The sequence below is a fragment of the Larus michahellis genome, chromosome W, assembly GCF_964199755.1.
Source record: "Larus michahellis chromosome W, bLarMic1.1, whole genome shotgun sequence".
Lineage (NCBI taxonomy): Eukaryota > Metazoa > Chordata > Aves > Charadriiformes > Laridae > Larus > Larus michahellis.
In genome coordinates this window covers 9,113,859-9,131,899 of record NC_133929.1, presented here as the reverse complement: position 1 = coordinate 9,131,899, position 18,041 = coordinate 9,113,859, and the positions used below count along the sequence as shown (strand labels likewise).

At 41.6% G+C, this 18,041-nt stretch overlaps 1 protein-coding gene and 1 pseudogene across 6 annotated transcripts in view; one reads left to right on the top strand and one right to left on the bottom strand.

Annotated features, from left to right (window-relative positions):
- Nucleotides 1–512: 512 nt before the first annotated feature.
- On the top strand, nucleotides 513–4,042 carry LOC141735626 (uncharacterized; annotated as a pseudogene).
- A 9,343-nt stretch (nucleotides 4,043–13,385) lies between these two features.
- Nucleotides 13,386–18,041, bottom strand: part of LOC141735424 (BDNF/NT-3 growth factors receptor-like) — a 211,421-nt gene continuing 206,765 nt past the window's right edge. For all 6 annotated transcript variants that reach the window (XM_074568144.1, XM_074568143.1, XM_074568145.1 and 3 more), the window contains one exon: nucleotides 13,386–17,891. In XM_074568144.1, the coding sequence (XP_074424245.1) occupies nucleotides 17,706–17,891 (186 nt within the window). In that variant the 3' untranslated portion in view covers nucleotides 13,386–17,705. The remainder of the gene's footprint in view (nucleotides 17,892–18,041) is intronic.

Here is an 18,041-nt window from a genome sequence, read left to right as displayed (position 1 = left end):
CAGCCTGCAGGATGGCAAATGGAAGTGCTGTGTTCGTGTTAATATTCCAAACCTCAGCAATGCTGCTTCTAACCTGTGGTCGAAGAACTCTAGAGTGGCCATGGTCTCAAGCTCGTGTTAAGTATACCGGGAGTATGGGAATACACTCTAGGAAGGGAGACTTAAATCTTTCCACTGTGGTCACGCATGGAAGCGAAGTATACTTAGAAAAGGAATGGAGCTGGGATACAGATGGAACTAATGGAGTTCTCCAACTTCAGGGAACAGCAGGGAAAAGAATTCAAATAGGGTGCCGGATGATCAGTGAGTCTACCCATGAGAAAGCATCTCAGATTTCAGTGTATAGCACTGTATCAAACCCAATAATCAATGGTACAAAACAGTGCGCCTCTGAAAAATTGGACTGTTGGTACAATTTTACCTTAGTACAACCTGGTTTTGTAGTCTGTCTCTGGGCTCGCCATAGTGTGGAGCTATCATTTAAATTCAAAATTGACATTACTGAGCCTCATATGACAACTTCCACACCGATTGTAAATGATGAGGAAACTCTATCCCCACAAATTTCTGAAATTGGACCATATGTGATCAAATATACAGGCCACCAACGAGTGTTATTTAATCCATCATGGTCTCTTAAACGAGTAGAATTAGTGATGCAAATTAACATCTCTACCATCGAACCGGCCTGTTCATCATTCCTGAGTACATCCTATGCAGGGTGGTTAGCATGGTTACGTGGGCAAACACTCACCTCTCCAAGACGAACAAGGAGAGATGCGACTGGTATCATAGGGACCGGACTGGGAGTCTTAAATAGCATAGATGCTGAAGTACTTGCAAATAAACTAAGCACAGCAATAAGTGATTTAAACAAATTGTAACACCCATTGCGATCCTCCCTATTAGCACTGGGAACTAACCAATGGCTCTTATCTGATGTATTGCCTCAGTGGGAAAGAATTAATAAGAGGGATCACCAGTTGATTGTGGATGCACCTGGTGTAGCCCAAACCAATGTTTCTCTAGCTCTTAGTTGTATCCAAGCTCAGCTGTGGATGCAATCTACGGCAGCAGCAATTGTACGAGAAGGTGAAGAAGGTACCTTACCCACTGAAATTCGAAAAGTAATCTGGGATAATGCAACTGAATTTGAAAGGGAATTCCAGTCCTGGTGGTATTTAGTCAATTTCACTTATGACCCCATCAACAATAAGGCATCAGCTTTTGTCCTAACAATACGCAATGCTTCGGTATACGCCATATACCCAATCATTGCACTAGGATTAAATCACAATGGAACTATACTCTATCCGTTAGAACATAGAGCGTGGGCCCAATGGAATGGGAACAAATGGCAGACCGTTGATGTTAATGCCTGCGTTGTACGAGAACAACAAGGATTTATTTGTGAGAGTAACACCATCAAAGCCCAAGAGGTTTGTCTTGACACTGAACAGAATGTTTGTCATTTTGAAATACATCGCGATGAAAATCCTGAAACTGTACTTATATATGTTGGAAAAGGATGTGTTTGTATGAGAACCCTTTGTAATACTATATTCGTACATAATAGATACAAGTAATCACTCAAATGTTTGTGTTTGTAACTTTACTAAAATTATGGGATGTGACTTCAATTATTCAGCTCCTGTTACGTCTTATCAGTTGCTACAATCTATTTATACATTGATTCAAGATTTGTTGCCTACCCCATTGGAATGAATCTTACATTGGTGAAGAAACTACTACAGCATGATGACCTGTGTCAGCTGCTAGAACGAATCTGAAATAATGGACACAAAACTCTAATCACTGTTCAGCATGATACAGAAGAGATACACCGTGTCTTTGAAAGAGTGAAGAAGGATGGAGAACACCATTGGTGGGAAATTCTCCTTGGGTGGTCACCAACGGGACTGTTTAATTGTATGCTTCATCCAGTTGTGATCTTGCTAGTTCTAATTTTAATATGTTTGTTGCTTATAGTTATGTTGTATATAAAAGTTTGGTACTTGACCAAACAAATAACCCAACTCCAACCACCCAAAACATACAAATTAACAAATAACAAATAGCAGTGCTTTACTGTCTACTTACTGTGAATCTCTAAGCGCACAAACTATTAGCATACTATTTATGGCACAGAGGCAAGAGGTGACCGCACCACCACTCTGTGAAGGTAAGATGAATTGACTATAGTCACGGGGTGGAGTGTGGTGGTGTGCTCTCCCCTTTTCCCTCTTTCCCCCCCCCAGCTCCTGCTCAAGCCATGGCCATTGGCGGGAGTTGTTATGAGTTGCACTTGAACTGTGGGAGATGGCTGGCAACATAACCAAAACACCGTCTGGAGTGGGGACCTAGGTATCTTGTTCCCATGCGAATATGACTATAGGTCAATTATCTTACTCCATAAATAGTGGACAGCCCAAGAGCCCTTTGAGCTCTCCTGCACGGCAGCGGGCTGCACAACAGGATCTCCCCTTGAGTGGGGACGCTCGCTTAAGGTTCTTCTCCTCGAGGTTGAGAGATTCCTTGCTGCAACAGATTCTTGGTAAGTGACTGAGAGCATGCTAAACTTTGAAATCTTAGCTAAGTGATATAAAGGATTGATTGTGCATATATAATCCTTTAGACATAAACCATTGACCAAGTCTGGGACTAGGATCGGATCCAGCCGCACCTAGACTCCTCTCTGAGAAGAAGTTTAGAAAGCAAGGGGGTCCTTTCTGAACCTCGTGACTCAACGGGAGGGTCTCCCTGACAGCTTGTCTGACTCTGGCCTCTATGCAGTAAATAATCAAGTGTACCCTGGCATCGAATCTCGTAAAACACTGTCGCATTCACTACTAACTTTGTTAAATCGCTGTTTTATGTTAATAAATATTTCACTACTTCTCTCTTACAAGTGAAGTTAATCACTCCGCCCACGACACCTGGCGTAGTCGGCAGGATGTCAGGAGTTATCACTGATTATTTACGGAGGCATGGAGTGAACCCGAGCCCCAAATTCTCAGAGGAATGGGCTCGTGATAATTGGCACAATTGGGAAGTCGTTGAAGAGCACTTAAAAGCAATTAGGGGCCGTACAAAGGATGGAAGAAGATAAGGGAGTCATCTGCAAGACGTTAGGTACTTGTTTAGAAGCCGTGTGCCGAGACAGGGAGAATAGAAATAGGAGAGAGCAGGAAGGCAACTGAGTTACTGCTATCTTTTAAAAATGAACAGCTGCAAAAACAATTGCAGGAAGAAAAGGCAGAAATTGGGGGAAAAGGTCGAAATGATGCTTATACAGGGTCCCCACCCCCCTGACATTGTACAGATTAGGAAACTGATAGTATCCCTTGAAGATTGGGACGGAAACATTTGGGGTGATCCTGATGATAGCGAGTCAGAAGACGACGTTCCTTTTGTGAGAAATAAGTTCCGGTCCGAATGAAATAGGCTCAGGCAGAATCCTCTGTGAAGCACGTTTTTATTCACGTTCTTGCAAGAGCAGGTGACCTAGCAAGTAGGCACCCTTCCAGTTCTTGAAACACACCTTTTTATGCCCTAATCCCGGCCGAATTTTTCCCTCCCCTGTTTCCCATTGGTTAGGTACTCCAGGGTTCACAGTCTGTCCGAGGCGCCTCAAATCCTTCTCGGATGTCCTGCCTCTGTTTACTTCTCTTTATGCTACACCTAAAGGGATTATCTGACTAGTTTATTTCTTTCCTTTTTGGTAAAAGATTGCTCAATGTCATTAGCCCCGGTTAAATGTTTGACTACCCTTCTAGACACTAATCCAGTAGGAATCAGTTTGTCCTGTTGTCTGTGTGATAAGAGATGTTCTACAAGCCTTTGCTGGAGCCTCTTTGTCTTAGTCATTCCCTTATCATGTCACCTCTGATGGAAACGGCTTTTCTCCTCTGCAAAAGCAATACTTGCCTTTCTTACAACTTCCCCCTTTCCTTTTTCATAATCTTATTGTCTTTTGCATTTCTAGGGCATGGTTCCACATGAGGCCTCTAGGGCTGACAGCACGATGTTACATTCCTCTTGAGAGTTTTTATTTTCTTCTAGATGAAGCATTTTCCCAGGGTATGGGGGAGGGTCTACTTCCATTCGTTTCGTTAGGGCAGTTTCAATTAATCGTTGAACTAATCCTCACACACAGGGAATGATACAGCATCCTACAGCCACTAATACTCCTGCTACTATTATAAGAGAAGTCAATATTGATACCACCATACCTTTCCATTTCCCAAACCAGGAATCCAGCCAACCTGTCAGTGAGGTGCCTATTCTAGAGTTCTCAGCTAACTCATCAGCTAGAGTGGTGAGCCCTCGAAGGGCTTTAGTTATAGTACCATCTGGAGCTGGATTGTTGGGGATGAAGGTACAGCACCGATTCCCTAACATTACACACACACCTCCCTTCTCCGCTAAGATCATGTCCAGGGTGATCCTGTTTTCCCATGCCATTTGGCTGGTTGCATCCAATTGTTCAGCTATTCCTTTCAATGCATCTCTGGTATAATTAATAAACCTCTGCTGGTTATAGTGAATATAATTTATCCAATCTACATTTTTGTTTATAGTTACCCACCAGAAAAGGACAGATTCGAATCCTGCTCCTGTCTGATTCCTTGCTTTGTGTTCATCTGGGACCCCTCTAGGGACTCCAATGGGATCTATATATATATCCATTCATCAAAGGATACACCTCAGCTTCTTCTTACTCTATTGCCTGAGCTCAGGGATCCTGTTCCTTTTTCAAATGCTAGGGTGAATGGTATTGCCAATTGTACCATTCCACATGTACCTTTCCAGTTAGCCAGCAACACAGATCGCAAGGTCTTCCCTCCACAATACCACCAGAGATCCGCCCGAGGCACTCGTATCGCTGAGTAGTTTCCTTTCACATCCTTGGTCACATTCAGAGTTTCAGTGCATAGTGCATAAATTCCCCCACAGGTTTGGTAGCATTCACACCCTGCCATGAGAGGCACGCTGGATGGTTACCAATTGCTGTGGAAAATACTGGTGGCACTTTAACATCTCTAGACTCCAAGGCAGGAAACAGTAAGGAAAGTGAATGACAAGTCTCATTTCCCCAGGCGGTCTTTTCTTGGTATAATGCTATCATACACCACATCCCTACGGAATCTTTCGTCCACCCTAAGGGAAAAGGGACGATCTGTGCTGTGGGCCTTCCTGAGGCACAAGCATAGCGATTGCTTTGGTTCAAACTACTAACAGTATATTTTACCCATCCTTACCCAAGCATTTGTCTCACCATACCCTTTCTCAATCCCAAATGTTTGTCTAAGATCTTTAATCTCAGTAACCGTTACCAAAACTGGATCATTCAGTGGTTCCCACTGTTGTATTACCGGGAGTTTAGTAGTCATAGTTGTCCCTTCTGCTTAACTGCTATTTTCCAGTATGTCTATTCTAAATCTTCCCCTTGGATCTCTTCCAGACACATCGGCTCCTATTCCATATATTAGGTTACTTGATCCACCTATCATCAACGGTCCACCCTCCAATTTGGGTGGTCCATGACACTTCACTCCATTGTTCACAAGGTGCAGCCTCGGGATATCTCCCTGCGACCCTCCAAATTTCTGGGCACAGGTACTTGTTTTCACCACTCAACCATCTTTGGGCCTCTAGGATCCCCACACTTCAGTACTTGACAGGCATCAAAGCATACGGTCTGTGGGGTATTTCCTTTAGTGATATTTATGGCAGGTCTAACCGGGTAATCTGGGTGTGCACTTCGTATGTGATCTGGGCGTACACTCCAGCTTCCTAGTGGGAAGCACAACACCGCCCCTACGACCAGTATCATCGCAAAATGCTTCTTAAAATTCATGGCGTACACAGATTTATGTCTCTCGACTGGATCATCCCGCCCCAACCCACAGCTTATTGTCTTTTTAGGGTTACTCGCAGTCAGCAGAATGTACAGTCCACTGTTCTACCGGATCTGTTGGTGGGGGTTCAACTGCTCCTTTTAGCCGAGTGTAGTGAGTCCATCCTTTTTCTGCTGTCCTTACTGCCGTTTCAGTAGTGAGGAGTACTTGGAATGGTCCTTCCCACTCTGGTTGGAGCTTACTCTCCTTCCAGGATTTGACTAGTACCCAGTCCCTTGGTTTATACAGATGGATGACAAATTCCAATGGCGGAGTTTGAGCAAGAAGGCCTTTAGTTCTGAGGAAAGAGAGAGAAGACGACAGCCCCAGTATATATTTCTTAAGGAACATGTCCTTAGTTTCAAATGTGGGCACACCGTCTCTACCTCCAGTGTAAGGTGGTCCAAAAAGCATTTCATAAGGCGAGAGACCACTATCCCTTCTAGGGGAGTGTGGAATAAATACTAAATTGGCTAAAAATACAAAAGTACAGCATTGTTCACACATTAAGGAAAAGTATAAAATCAAGAGGCTTCTGAGGTAGAAAACAGCCACAGCTGGCATGAAGGGGACAACACCTGTGGTTCCCTGATAAGCTACATGAGGTACGGGACGGGATGCAATTATTCCACGGCTTTACCTTATGATGTATAGCGGATACGGGAATGGGATGATACCACGAAACAGATAAGCTGCCAATTAGCTGCCCGCTCGATGCTCAGAGCCAACATTTTGTCAAATTTTGATGAAATGCTGTCCTTTGTGCGAACTTTGCTCATTATAATGTCATTATAATACCAAAACACACCTCCATCCCGAAGGCTACCCGCCTCCAAGGTGCGACCACTCCTCCTTGAGCCTGCGCCCTGAATTTCTCGTAAACTATACCTTTAATTGTGAAGCGAGAGAAATTTACACCAATCATGATAAAAGTATGTATGACTAAAGTCACTCAAATGCCACCTTGAAGATAACAAATAGTATAAAAATAGCCCGAGAGAGGGGGGATACCCAGGGAAGACACCATCGCAAAGAATTACATCACCGACTTCTGGGATCAGTCGACGGGCTGAGCCTCTCTTCCCCCCGCCACAGGGACGCCTTTGGGTCAGACTTAGATTATACCGAGTGCTTCCTCGGGAAACTTAGAAATTTCTCTAGAGACTCTCTTTTCTACATTTAGAGCCAGGCTGTATTGTTTATAACTTTGTCGCGCGTTTCGTATCTGTAACAATACTTTCATTTGCACGTGCTTTGCAGACAGTGTATTTATCACCGGCAATCCTAAGAACCTATATATCTGTTGTTTAAATAAACTGCACTTTTTTAAAGTAGCTAGTCGTTTTGGTTTCTCACTGAACGCGACCAAAGACTCGAGAGTGGCCGTGCTAGTTCATGAGCACAACTAGACTGAAGGTGCAGTCCACTATTAGTGTATCCAAATCGTAATAGTTTAATACATATTAAATGCGATTGGACTGATAGTGCTGAATTGGGCATCACTCAGAATTTAAACCTAGCCGCACCTAGCCTCCCACCTCGGTGAGGAGTGTTAGAACGCAAGGGGGTTTATTTTCTGCCAAAACCGCTTTGCCCCTTTTCACGCAACAGGGAGGTCCGGATTCTCAATAGTGCTTAATCCATGGTAATTTTGTCTCAAGAACTAATTTAGATAGTTGCCTCTTAATGGTTTGATTCATTCTTTCAACCTTTCCAGATGATGGGTGGTGCCAGGGAGTGTGATAATCCCATGTTATCCCTAAACTTTCCATCACTCCCTGTGGTACCTTGGAGGTAAAATGGCTTCCTCGATCTGAATCCACATTTTCCACTATTCCATACCTAGGAATTATTTTCTCTAGCATTACTTTTATCACTCCTGCAGCTGTTGCGGAGACTAAAGGATAAGCTTCCACCCATCCAGTGAGGTGATCTAGCAGGACTAAGAGGTACTGAAACCTGCCTATCGGTGGTAGTTCAGTAAAATTGACTTGTATACTTTGAAATGGCCTTAACCCCGATTCCCATTCTCCTGGGGGTTGTTTTCTAAGGGTCTTCTTATTTATTTTCTTACAAATAATATACCTTTCACAGATTTGCTTTGCTACCGTGTAAATGCCAAAACATCCATATTTCCACAAAACTATATCACACATTGCTTGCGTTCCCCAATGGCTTCCCTGAAGTAACACTGCCATTATTCCTCTCATAGTTTGTTTGTTGACCATTTCCCTTCCATCAGGCAGAATCCATTTACCATCTTTCTCCACTGCCCCTGCTTCTGTCATTGCTTCTTTTTCTTTTTCCGTGAATATCAACGGGGTCGTTATTGTCGGTACTTGAGGAACAAGATTATAAATCTTAATTGTCTCCTGCCCCAAGGCTGCCTCTTTTGCCACCTTGTCCACTAATCTCTTTCCCCTTGTGGTAATTGAATTGCCTTTCTGGCAACGTTTAACATGTACAACTGCTATTTCACTTGGTATTAGTATATTTGCCAACACCTGTTTTATAAGCTCTTCATGTACAAGTTCTTTCCCTTTGCTATTTATTAGTCCTCGTTCTTCCCAAATCTTACCAAAGGTATGCACTACCCCAAAGGCATAACGAGAGTCTGTAAATATTGTTCCTTCCCCTTCTCCAATTAATTTTAGTGCCTGGTTTAAGACATATATCTCACACGTTTGAGTGGACCATGGACTAGGTAATTTTTCAGATGCTTTTACTTGTTGGCTCACTCCATCCACCACTGCATATCCATTACACCTCTTTCCTTCTATCACTCTTGAAGAACCATCTACAAACAAATGAAGACCCCCCAGATAGGGGTTCTTCCCTTGAGTCAGGTCGCATCTTAGTCTGGTACTCAATTACATCTAAGCATTCGTGTGTAAGTTCTTCATCCTTTGCCTCTACTTTTCCTTTCCACAAAAAGCTCGCTGGGTTAAGGCAAGGGCTGGTAGTTAAAATAAAATCATACTTTTTCAATTAACATTGCTTCATACTTCAGTATTCTTGAATCAGTTAGCCATTTTCCCACCGTTTGGGCTAAAATGGTTTTGACTTGGTGAGGGGTGCTAACTTCTATCATTCCCCCAAAGGTAAGCTTCCTGCTTTCTTCTACTAATAAAGCAGTAGCGGCTACTGCCTGCACACATTCAGGCCATCTTCGAGAAACTGGGTCTAGGAGCTTTGACAAATATGCTACTGGCTGTCGTTTATCCCCCCATTCTTGAGTTAATATTCCTAATGCAGCCCCTTTGTCTACAGTTACAAATAGTTGGGCATGACATAGATGGTATAGAATAAGGGGGGAATAATGTCCTGGTTCTGGTGGGGAGAGGGTTAATTTTCACAAGGAGCTGGGACAGGACACAGCTAGGTCAGCTGACCCAAACTAGCCAAAGGGGTATTCGATACCATGTGACATCATGCTCAGTATGTAGTCTGGTGAGCTGGTCCAGTGTGGGGTAGGAATCACTGCTCTGGAGCAGGCTGGGCTTTTCCGGGTTCCTGTTGGTGAGCGGTTGTACATTAATCGTGTTTTGTATGTTTCTTTATCAGTATTATTGTTGTTGTTTTCCCCTTTCCTTTGCTGTTCTGTTAAACTGCCTTTATCTCAACCCACGAGCTTTGCCTTTTTCTTCTGATTCTTCCCCCATCCCGCCGTTAGTGGGCGGGAGAGAGCGAACGGCCGTGTGGTTCTTTGTGTGTGGTTCTTGTTGCCGGCTGGGGCTGAACCACAACACATATGTTCATTCTATTTTGTCTCCGAAAGACTTGCAGTTCCCAGCTGTGATTTTTTAAAATGTTAATTACAGTAACTGGGAATGTGAGCAGTGCTCTTCATAGAATAATTCAAGTGCTGAAAATCACTCAATTTGAAAAAAGTCAGTTTAGAAATAGCAACAAGATCAGAGGCAACAAAAGCAAAATGCACATCTTACACACAGAATACTGGCAGGGAAACAGGTCTCCGGCTTTCATTTTTACCCACCCTGTTGCTAGGAGACTGAAAGACTATATTTCTATCCTTTCTGCACTTACTGGGGTCCCAGTGTGATGGGATGGCCTCCAGGTGCCAACCAAGCCACTCTATCACTCCCCTCTTCAACAGGACAGGGGGAGAAAATACGACAAAAAGCTTGTGGGTCGGGATAAGGACAGGGAGATTACATACAGTTACCATCACAGGCAAATAGAGTCAACTTGGGAAATTAATTTAATCTATTGTCAATCAAAATCAGAGTAGGATAGTGAGAAATACAACAAAACTAAAACCACCTTCCCCCCACCCCTCCCTTTTTCCCAGTCTCAACTTCACTCCTAACCTCCTAACTCCTCCCCCTGAGTGGCACAGTGGGATGGGGAATGGGGGTTGCGGTCAGTTCATAATGCTTTGTCTGTGCTGCTCCTTCCTCCTCACGCTCTTCCTCTGCTCCAGCGTGGGGTCCCTCCCATGGGAGACAGTCCTTCATGAACTTCTCCAGCGTGGGTTCTTCAAGAACTGCTCCAGCATTGGTCCTTTCCACGGGGTATAGTCCTTCAGGAGTGGACTGCTCCAGCATGGGTCCTGCCAGAAAACCTGCTTTCCACAGGACAGTTCCTTCCAGGAGCCTGCCCTGGCATGGGTTCTCCACGGGCTGCAGTGTGGATATCTTCTCCACCATGGTCCTCCATGGGCTGTGGGGGGACAACCTGCATCACCATGGTCTCCTCCATGGTCTGCATGGGAATCTGCTTCAACGCCTGGCGCACCTCCTCCCCCTCCTTCTTCACTGACTTTGCGTACATGCAGGGTTGTTTCTCTCACATTTCCTCACTCCTCTATGTCACAGTTGTTGCACAGCATTTTTTACTCTTTCTTAAATATGTTAGCACAGAGGCACTACCAACATCGCTGATTGGCTCAGCTTTGGCCAGCGGTGGGTCGGTCTTGGAGCTCACTGAAATTGGCTCTGTCTGATACGGGGGCAGCTTCTGGCATCTTCTCACAGAAGCCACCCCTGGAACCCCACGCTACCAAAACCTTGCCACGTAAATGCAATACACCCATTAATTGGTTTGTATATGTGCATATATGCCAATTCCCAAAGTATATTGCAGCAAAAGTAGTGGAAAGGTGGCGATTCAAGGAGGACGTGCCAGGAATCTGCAAATTCTGGACAGCATTCAGGACGATAGAGACAAGGTCAGAAGCATGCCTGGGAGCTGAGGTATCAAAGGTAGAAGGGAATGGATTTACATCTCTTCACATGGTCCTGGCACCAGCCAGTTTGGTTACCTGAGCAAGATAAATGAGTGAAAGGTGATGTGAATGTATATGTCTCCAAGGAGTATTTAAATAGTCTCTGCAACAATGCAGATTGACTCTTCTTTTGTGAGAAGATTTAATCAGTGCAATAAAACCAGGACAGACAGATATTTCAGTGTTTTAATTTCAAGATCGTTAAAACAATAAAACTATGTCACTGGGTGATTTATTAGTTGCCACGTCAAGCAAAGGCTAGATGGTTTCTAGCAGAGAGGAGGCAAGCAGCCGGGTCTAGGGAGCTGGGGGTGAGACCCAGTCCTGGCTCCTCTGTTACTAGGTGCCCAGGCTGGGGACAAGATGAGCAGCTGCACAAGGCAGCTAGAAAAGGTCCAAGAAGAAGAGACAGGGGCAGCCTACACATCAGTCCTCTGGAAAAAAAAGAATAAAAAAGAGTCTAACAGATTACATTCAGATTGGATATTTCTTTTTCCTATTACTATTATGGAACTCTTCTTTCCACCCCTAGGAATTCAGTGATCTAGTTTTTATTCAGGGTTTTAGAGTGCAAATATATCTTGCTTCTAAGCATACTAAACTATATCTTAATTTTATCCTTTTCAAAAGGAATAGAGGTAAAAAATGACATTTAAAAAATGAAAATAGCACACAGCACTTCATGAAAATTGTATGTCTTTTAAAGTAATTGTATCTTTCTTTTGGATGACATTTATTGTAAGACATCATTTTTATTAAATACACTATAACACAAGAGACTTTCCATGTCATGTCAAGAGAAGCTGGTCACATGATTCAGAAACAAAACTTTTAACACTGATACGTAGGCATCACTTCAAAATCAGCCTTGCTATAGCAAACTGCAAAGTGAGAACCACTAAATATTTGCACAGAGACATCACATTAAGAAAAGAAAAAGAAAAAAGAAAGGAGAAAGATAGCGCTACACACCAGGTCACAGTTAGGTGACAATATGGAGATCTATTTTTATATGTAGATATCTTTCTCTCTCTATGTCAAGTGACAAAGCAAGAGAGATCTAGAAATATATGTATATACATAAAGTATAGGTGGAGAGCAGGGCTGGGACAAATATTTCATAATTAATTGATTCTATCTCTATTGGTGATGTAATTAAACATCAGTGTTGAATTAAATTGCCTATATATAAAACATTCTTAGCTGCTTTTCTTTAAGTTATAGAATGATACACATAAGATGCAAGATATAGGCCTCTGTAAAGATTTGATTTGATCTCTGTTTTCTTACATATTTCTATTAAACAGCCCCACTGCTAGCAGCTTCTATTATCCTTGCCCAAAGTATTCAGTGTTTATAAAATACCAGCTGGTTGTCACTCAGAGCCTTCTACAAGCAAACAAAAAAACCCCCATAGACCTGGTCTAGAATGTATAGACGGTAAAATAATGTACCTAGCATTTCCTTTTTCTTCTCCTGAGATATATGTTTAAAAGATGGCAAAATAGTCACTTTGTTGCTGTTGTGACATTCACAGTGTTTTCACTGAAACATGTACACTTTTCATTTTTGCTTCATATTTGTGATGAATTATAGTACCCCCCCCCTAAAAAAAAAACAACCCACAAGTTTAACTAAGGCTCTTCAAGGACCTCTTGATTCAAAGCAGCACTGGTTCATCCCAGCCCTGACAACAAGAAAATACAACTTCCTGAGCTATCAAAATCTTCATGTTTTATAAGAAACTCTTATCTATTCCCCTGCCCTTCCCCTCTCTCATATTTTATAGCAGCATTTGAATTAATTTACAGGCTGTAACAACCCAGAGACAGTCTTGTTCTAACACATTCCCATTGTACCTTAGTCATCCAGTGACCTGATCATTTCATTGGGTTATTTCCCTTTCCTTTCCTTTCCTTTCCTTTCCTTTCCTTTCCTTTCCTTTCCTTTCCTTTCCTTTCCTTTCCTTTCCTTTCCTTTCCTTTCCTTTCCTTTCCTTTCCTTTCCTTTCCTTTCCTTTCCTTTCCTTTCCTTTCCTTTCCTTTCCTTTCCTTTCCTTTCCTTTCCTTTCCTTTTCCTTTTCCTTTTCCTTTCCCTTTCCCTTTCCCTTTCCCTTTCCCTTTCCCTTTCCCTTTCCCTTTCCCTTTTCCCTTTCCCTTTCCCTTTTCCCTTTCCCTTTCCTTTCCTTTCCTTTCCTTTCCTTTCCTTTCCTTTCCTTTCCTTTCCTTTCCTTTCCTTTCCTTTCCTTTCCTTTCCTTTCCTTTCCTTTCCTTTCCTTTCCTTTCCTTTCCTTTCCTTTCCTTTCCTTTCCATCAGCCACAACATAAACAATCTCTCAAAAAGGTGCGGAGGGGGAGGAGAAAGAGAGTGTGCACAAATGCTGCTATTATTACTGATGAATTTTGGCATTCTCATCGTTGTCCTGCAAGTAGTGCTGCAGTCTGAATAGTCTTGGAATGATTTCATTGCTGCAGACAATTATAAAATGCTAATGAAGCTCGACTGTTATTCTAGGACAACAAAAAAGCAATATCACAAACCCAGAAATGACAGTAAATCAAACTACTTTTGGAGCTTAGTTCATTTCCTTGTGATAAATTACCAAGTGAGATGGGAATGGAAAAAATGTTTTTAAGCAGTCATTTGGGGAAAAAAGTGCTTGTTGTTATACCTCTTGCATTCTAGCACTTCCTGTGCTGCACACCAGTTTAAAAAGTTGAATTTCACAAACACAGAAAAATAAATATAAAAAGGAAAAAAATTTATTTGGGTCACTCAGCAGACTTTATTAATTTATTAATAACACTAATTATAATTTGTAGTTATGTATATGTATGTAAATTTATACATATATATTACCTTTTCATGAAAAAATGCAAAATATATATAACTACAGTTAATAGCTTGTCTACTCTGATTATACCTTTTATGCACAATCAAGAAGAGTAATGATATAGCTTAAGGTTATCCATACTGGTGGCTTTGTAGAACATTTGGTCCTTTAGAAGTTTAACATACTGCTATGTTATTGCACAATGCACTGTAACATTACCTATTCCCTAAAATGACTCTAATAGTCTCACTAGTAAATAAAAAATAAGATGCCATAAGTACAATTTCAGGGGTTTGTTAGGTTTGATTTTTGTTGGGTTTTTTGGGAGTATACATTCTTTCAGTGCTTGCAAAACCCACGTGTTTGCTTTCAGGCTGGAGCCTGCATTGCAACAGAAACATCCCAGATGCCTTTTCCTTAAGTTCATAAGAAACTAAGACAGAATACAGCATGCAGAAGCTTAACACCTCCCACTCCACCACCTGCAACCCTTTCCCACTGCACATTATCAACAGACTCTGACACCTTCCTTCTCCACTGCTGCTATGTTGAAAATTATTTGCAAATTCCTTTAAGACATAAAAATCAGATTCTCAAAAGAATGAATTTCACTGGATGCTCAGTCTTTATCTAGCTTTCTATGTGAACTTCTAAGACAGTCTAGTAAAATTTTAAGGCCGATTTTATAGGAATCTACCTTAGACTTTTTGTGTGCTTCTAGTTCAGTACTGGTTAAGAAATAACATTTAGTTTATTAAAGAAAAAATGAGTATGGCTTTATAGTTATATTCTCATGTTTATTTGTTATGCTGCCTTTTCAATGACATTGAAAAGGGCAAAAAGAGATGTCAGCTTCTGCTTTGCTTCTGTTCTCATGCAGTAATCCATGATTCCCCAGTGAGCAATACATTCAAAAGGACAGAGACATACTAGCTTATTTTCTGGTGATGCTTTGGTGAGCCTAATGCTAGCAGCCTTCATCTCACTGGCTACCCGAAGTTCAGTTTCTGTGTATTCCACTTCTGCTCTGACATAAAGCCTTTGTCAAGAGAGACTAGTCACCATGGCAATGTCTCTAAAATAGAACAAATTCAACACACATCAATGCCTGTACAACAAATAGAATAAAGTACCACTTATAATACATTATTCTGCATTCACTGGGTAGGAATTTGTGCAGAGGGCTGTGACTACATCTTTTTCATTTGATTACGGGAAAACAATTCTTCAAACTGGAATTGGGAAGGAACAGAACAGAATTGCTGAGTAATTAAAAAGACAGAGATCTAGTTGTTAAGTTAAAGCCATTAACAAGGTTGCTCTTCATGGAGACGATGATCTATCTCCCCCTAACTGTACTGGGTGCTGGATTAGGCTTATATTCTCATAGAAGTGTGAACTTTTTAAAGAGGTTTTAAGGCTATGTTTTATTTTGCAGCAGATCATGGTTGGTATTCCTGGTTGGTATTCCTGGTTGGTCTGCTAAGCACTGCGGGCCACGGGGCAAAGATCTCATGAGGCCAGGACACACTGCACTAAGCCAGACAGAGGGAACTCAGCCAGGTTTCCTTCCCTGAGATGGGAAGCATTCAAAAGCAACTAGAAAAGCAACTAGTATTTATGCAGGTGTGAGACCAAGGCTGTGACAGCATGTGACATAGGTGCAATCCCCAGCTGTATATCTGACCAAGACATGGATCTTCCTCTTCTGGGCTCCACACACCACCACAGTGATGATAACTGACTGATAAGAACTCACAGGCAAATAAGGAGGATCATTAGTATGGCAGAAAACACGAACAGCAGGAAAGGCCAAGGAAAAGATTGAAGAAGAAGTGATGGCAGTTTTGAAATAAGTGCTGCTGGAGTAGGTATCACATCCCACTCAGAAAAGGCGGGGGGTAAGTGACTCAGATTCGCAAATCCCCAGCAGCGCAGACTAAGGTGAGACAAATCTCAAGGTCCGTATACAAACATTCATTAGGTTGGTAACCAGGTCTTAACTAGGTCCACAATAATTGGTTAGGTATAAAACAAATTATGGCAAGCGGTAAGGTAAAAATCCACCACTGTCCAGTGAACTGTTTTCTTTTGAAAATGTTCAAAATATTTATGAGCTATCTCTAAAAGAAAAACCTCTAAAAACCTCTAAAGGAAAAACCTAAAGTACTTCAATAAATAATATATGCAAGCAAATTATATATTAAGAATATTATGGGAACACTTGCAAAAATAAAATGTTTAATTTATTAAATACAGTACTCGCAACACAAAGATGAAGGACTATTTTGATCTGGCCCATGTCAATAAGAAAAAAAACAAACAACAAAAAGAGAAAAAGAGAAGAAAGATCACTTTTTTTTTGACAATTCCCCCTCACAGAGGGAGGCAAAAGTCTTGAGGACTAGGTAGGTTTTAATTTGTAAGAATTCATATTAAAAATAATCCTACCTCTAAATTTGAAGTCTTCAACTTTCGGTTTGAAAAACAACAGATATACCCATTCATTTGTCATCAACACAGTGGCCATGCAAATGCTGTACATGTATAATGCCTGTCCAATCAAAAACAAATAATTTTTTAAAAAGTGGATGTTGGGAATGACAGCACTAGCATCGACACAAATATGGTGCTGAATTCAGGGTCTTTGCACTCCAAATAGTAAGCCATAATCTCAGAGTCTTATTTATTTTGTCCAGGGATCTCACTCTATCCCCCACCATGGCTCAAACATAACCAGTGATATCTGTGCTTTAGATTATTCATGTAATATCAGTCTATTGTATCTGTAGCATTGTAAATGCATCCTCCATTATCCCCTTCTAATGAAATATAAGTTATGCTATTATGAGTTAGGTATATGAGGTGGGTTTTTTATATATATATATATATATATGAGATAGTACAAGGGTGCAATACAAGATGAGAGATTAATTTCTGCACAAAGGGCATTAGTCAACAAATACCATGCACAGTTTTGCTTGCACAATTAAAAAAAAAAAAGTATTGAGGAAGGAAGGAATATGCTGCTGGACAAGCCCCGTATAAGATACACCTGCCCCGGCATCTATAGCTTGCCTTATCTTAACAAAATCCTTAGTTTAAACACTTGATCCTGTAATTAATCCTGTACATTAATAAGCCTAGCTTCAGCCTTTATTACCAAAGACTAGCTGGAGAACAATTTTATACCAGTGGCATGCCAATATCCTACCAGAAGACAAAATAAGGGCACATGTTTTATTCATAATTTTGTAACATAATCGTGTGTAGTACAGAAATATCTTTTTCCCTTTTACCATAGACTTGTATCTGGCAATGAAAAATGCTGGCCATGCATCTCCTTGAAAAATCCCTTTACTCCTCAGAAAGACTGTCCAAGGAAAGTGCTAAACCACCTTTTGCCTTCCATCAAATTGTCTGCTGATATAACAGATCAAGTTTTTAAGGCCTTTGTCCATGCAGAGTTACAATAATGCAGAAGCCAAATTGATTAGAGAGAGGAAAAAGGATAGAAACTGAAAGAGAGAGTGTGATGTTTCAGTAATGCCCCAAAAGTCAATACTGTGTCTACAGATGGAGAAGTGCACATTGCTTGCCCTTTGAAAGCTTCTCCATATCTTTGTCATTAATACTGTCAAAGTTAAGAATGCATTTTAATGGAGTTCAGTGGCAGTTGAACACATTCATTCACACAGACCATAAGAAGAAATGCTAGGATGTTTTAGCCTAAAATATCCAGGTAGACTGGAGATGCCTTAGCCAAGTTCTGGAGGAGGGAATGGATTTCTTTGATGTTGAGCCTCATGTGAGGCTCCCTTTGCCAACAGCCCAGCATCAACTCATATACTTCCTTGGTGCACGTGTGAGGTCTCTGCAGCACTCGACCCTGAGTGATGCACTCAATCACCTACGAGAAATCACAAGGAAAGGATCAGTGTAGCCATGCCAATTACGTAGGCCTCACCAATGGAAGAGCTAGCTGCTAATAGCCACAGCAGCCTCACTGGCGGCAGTCACCTGGCCACCTCTGCAGAAGAGCTGCATTTCTAGGTAGATG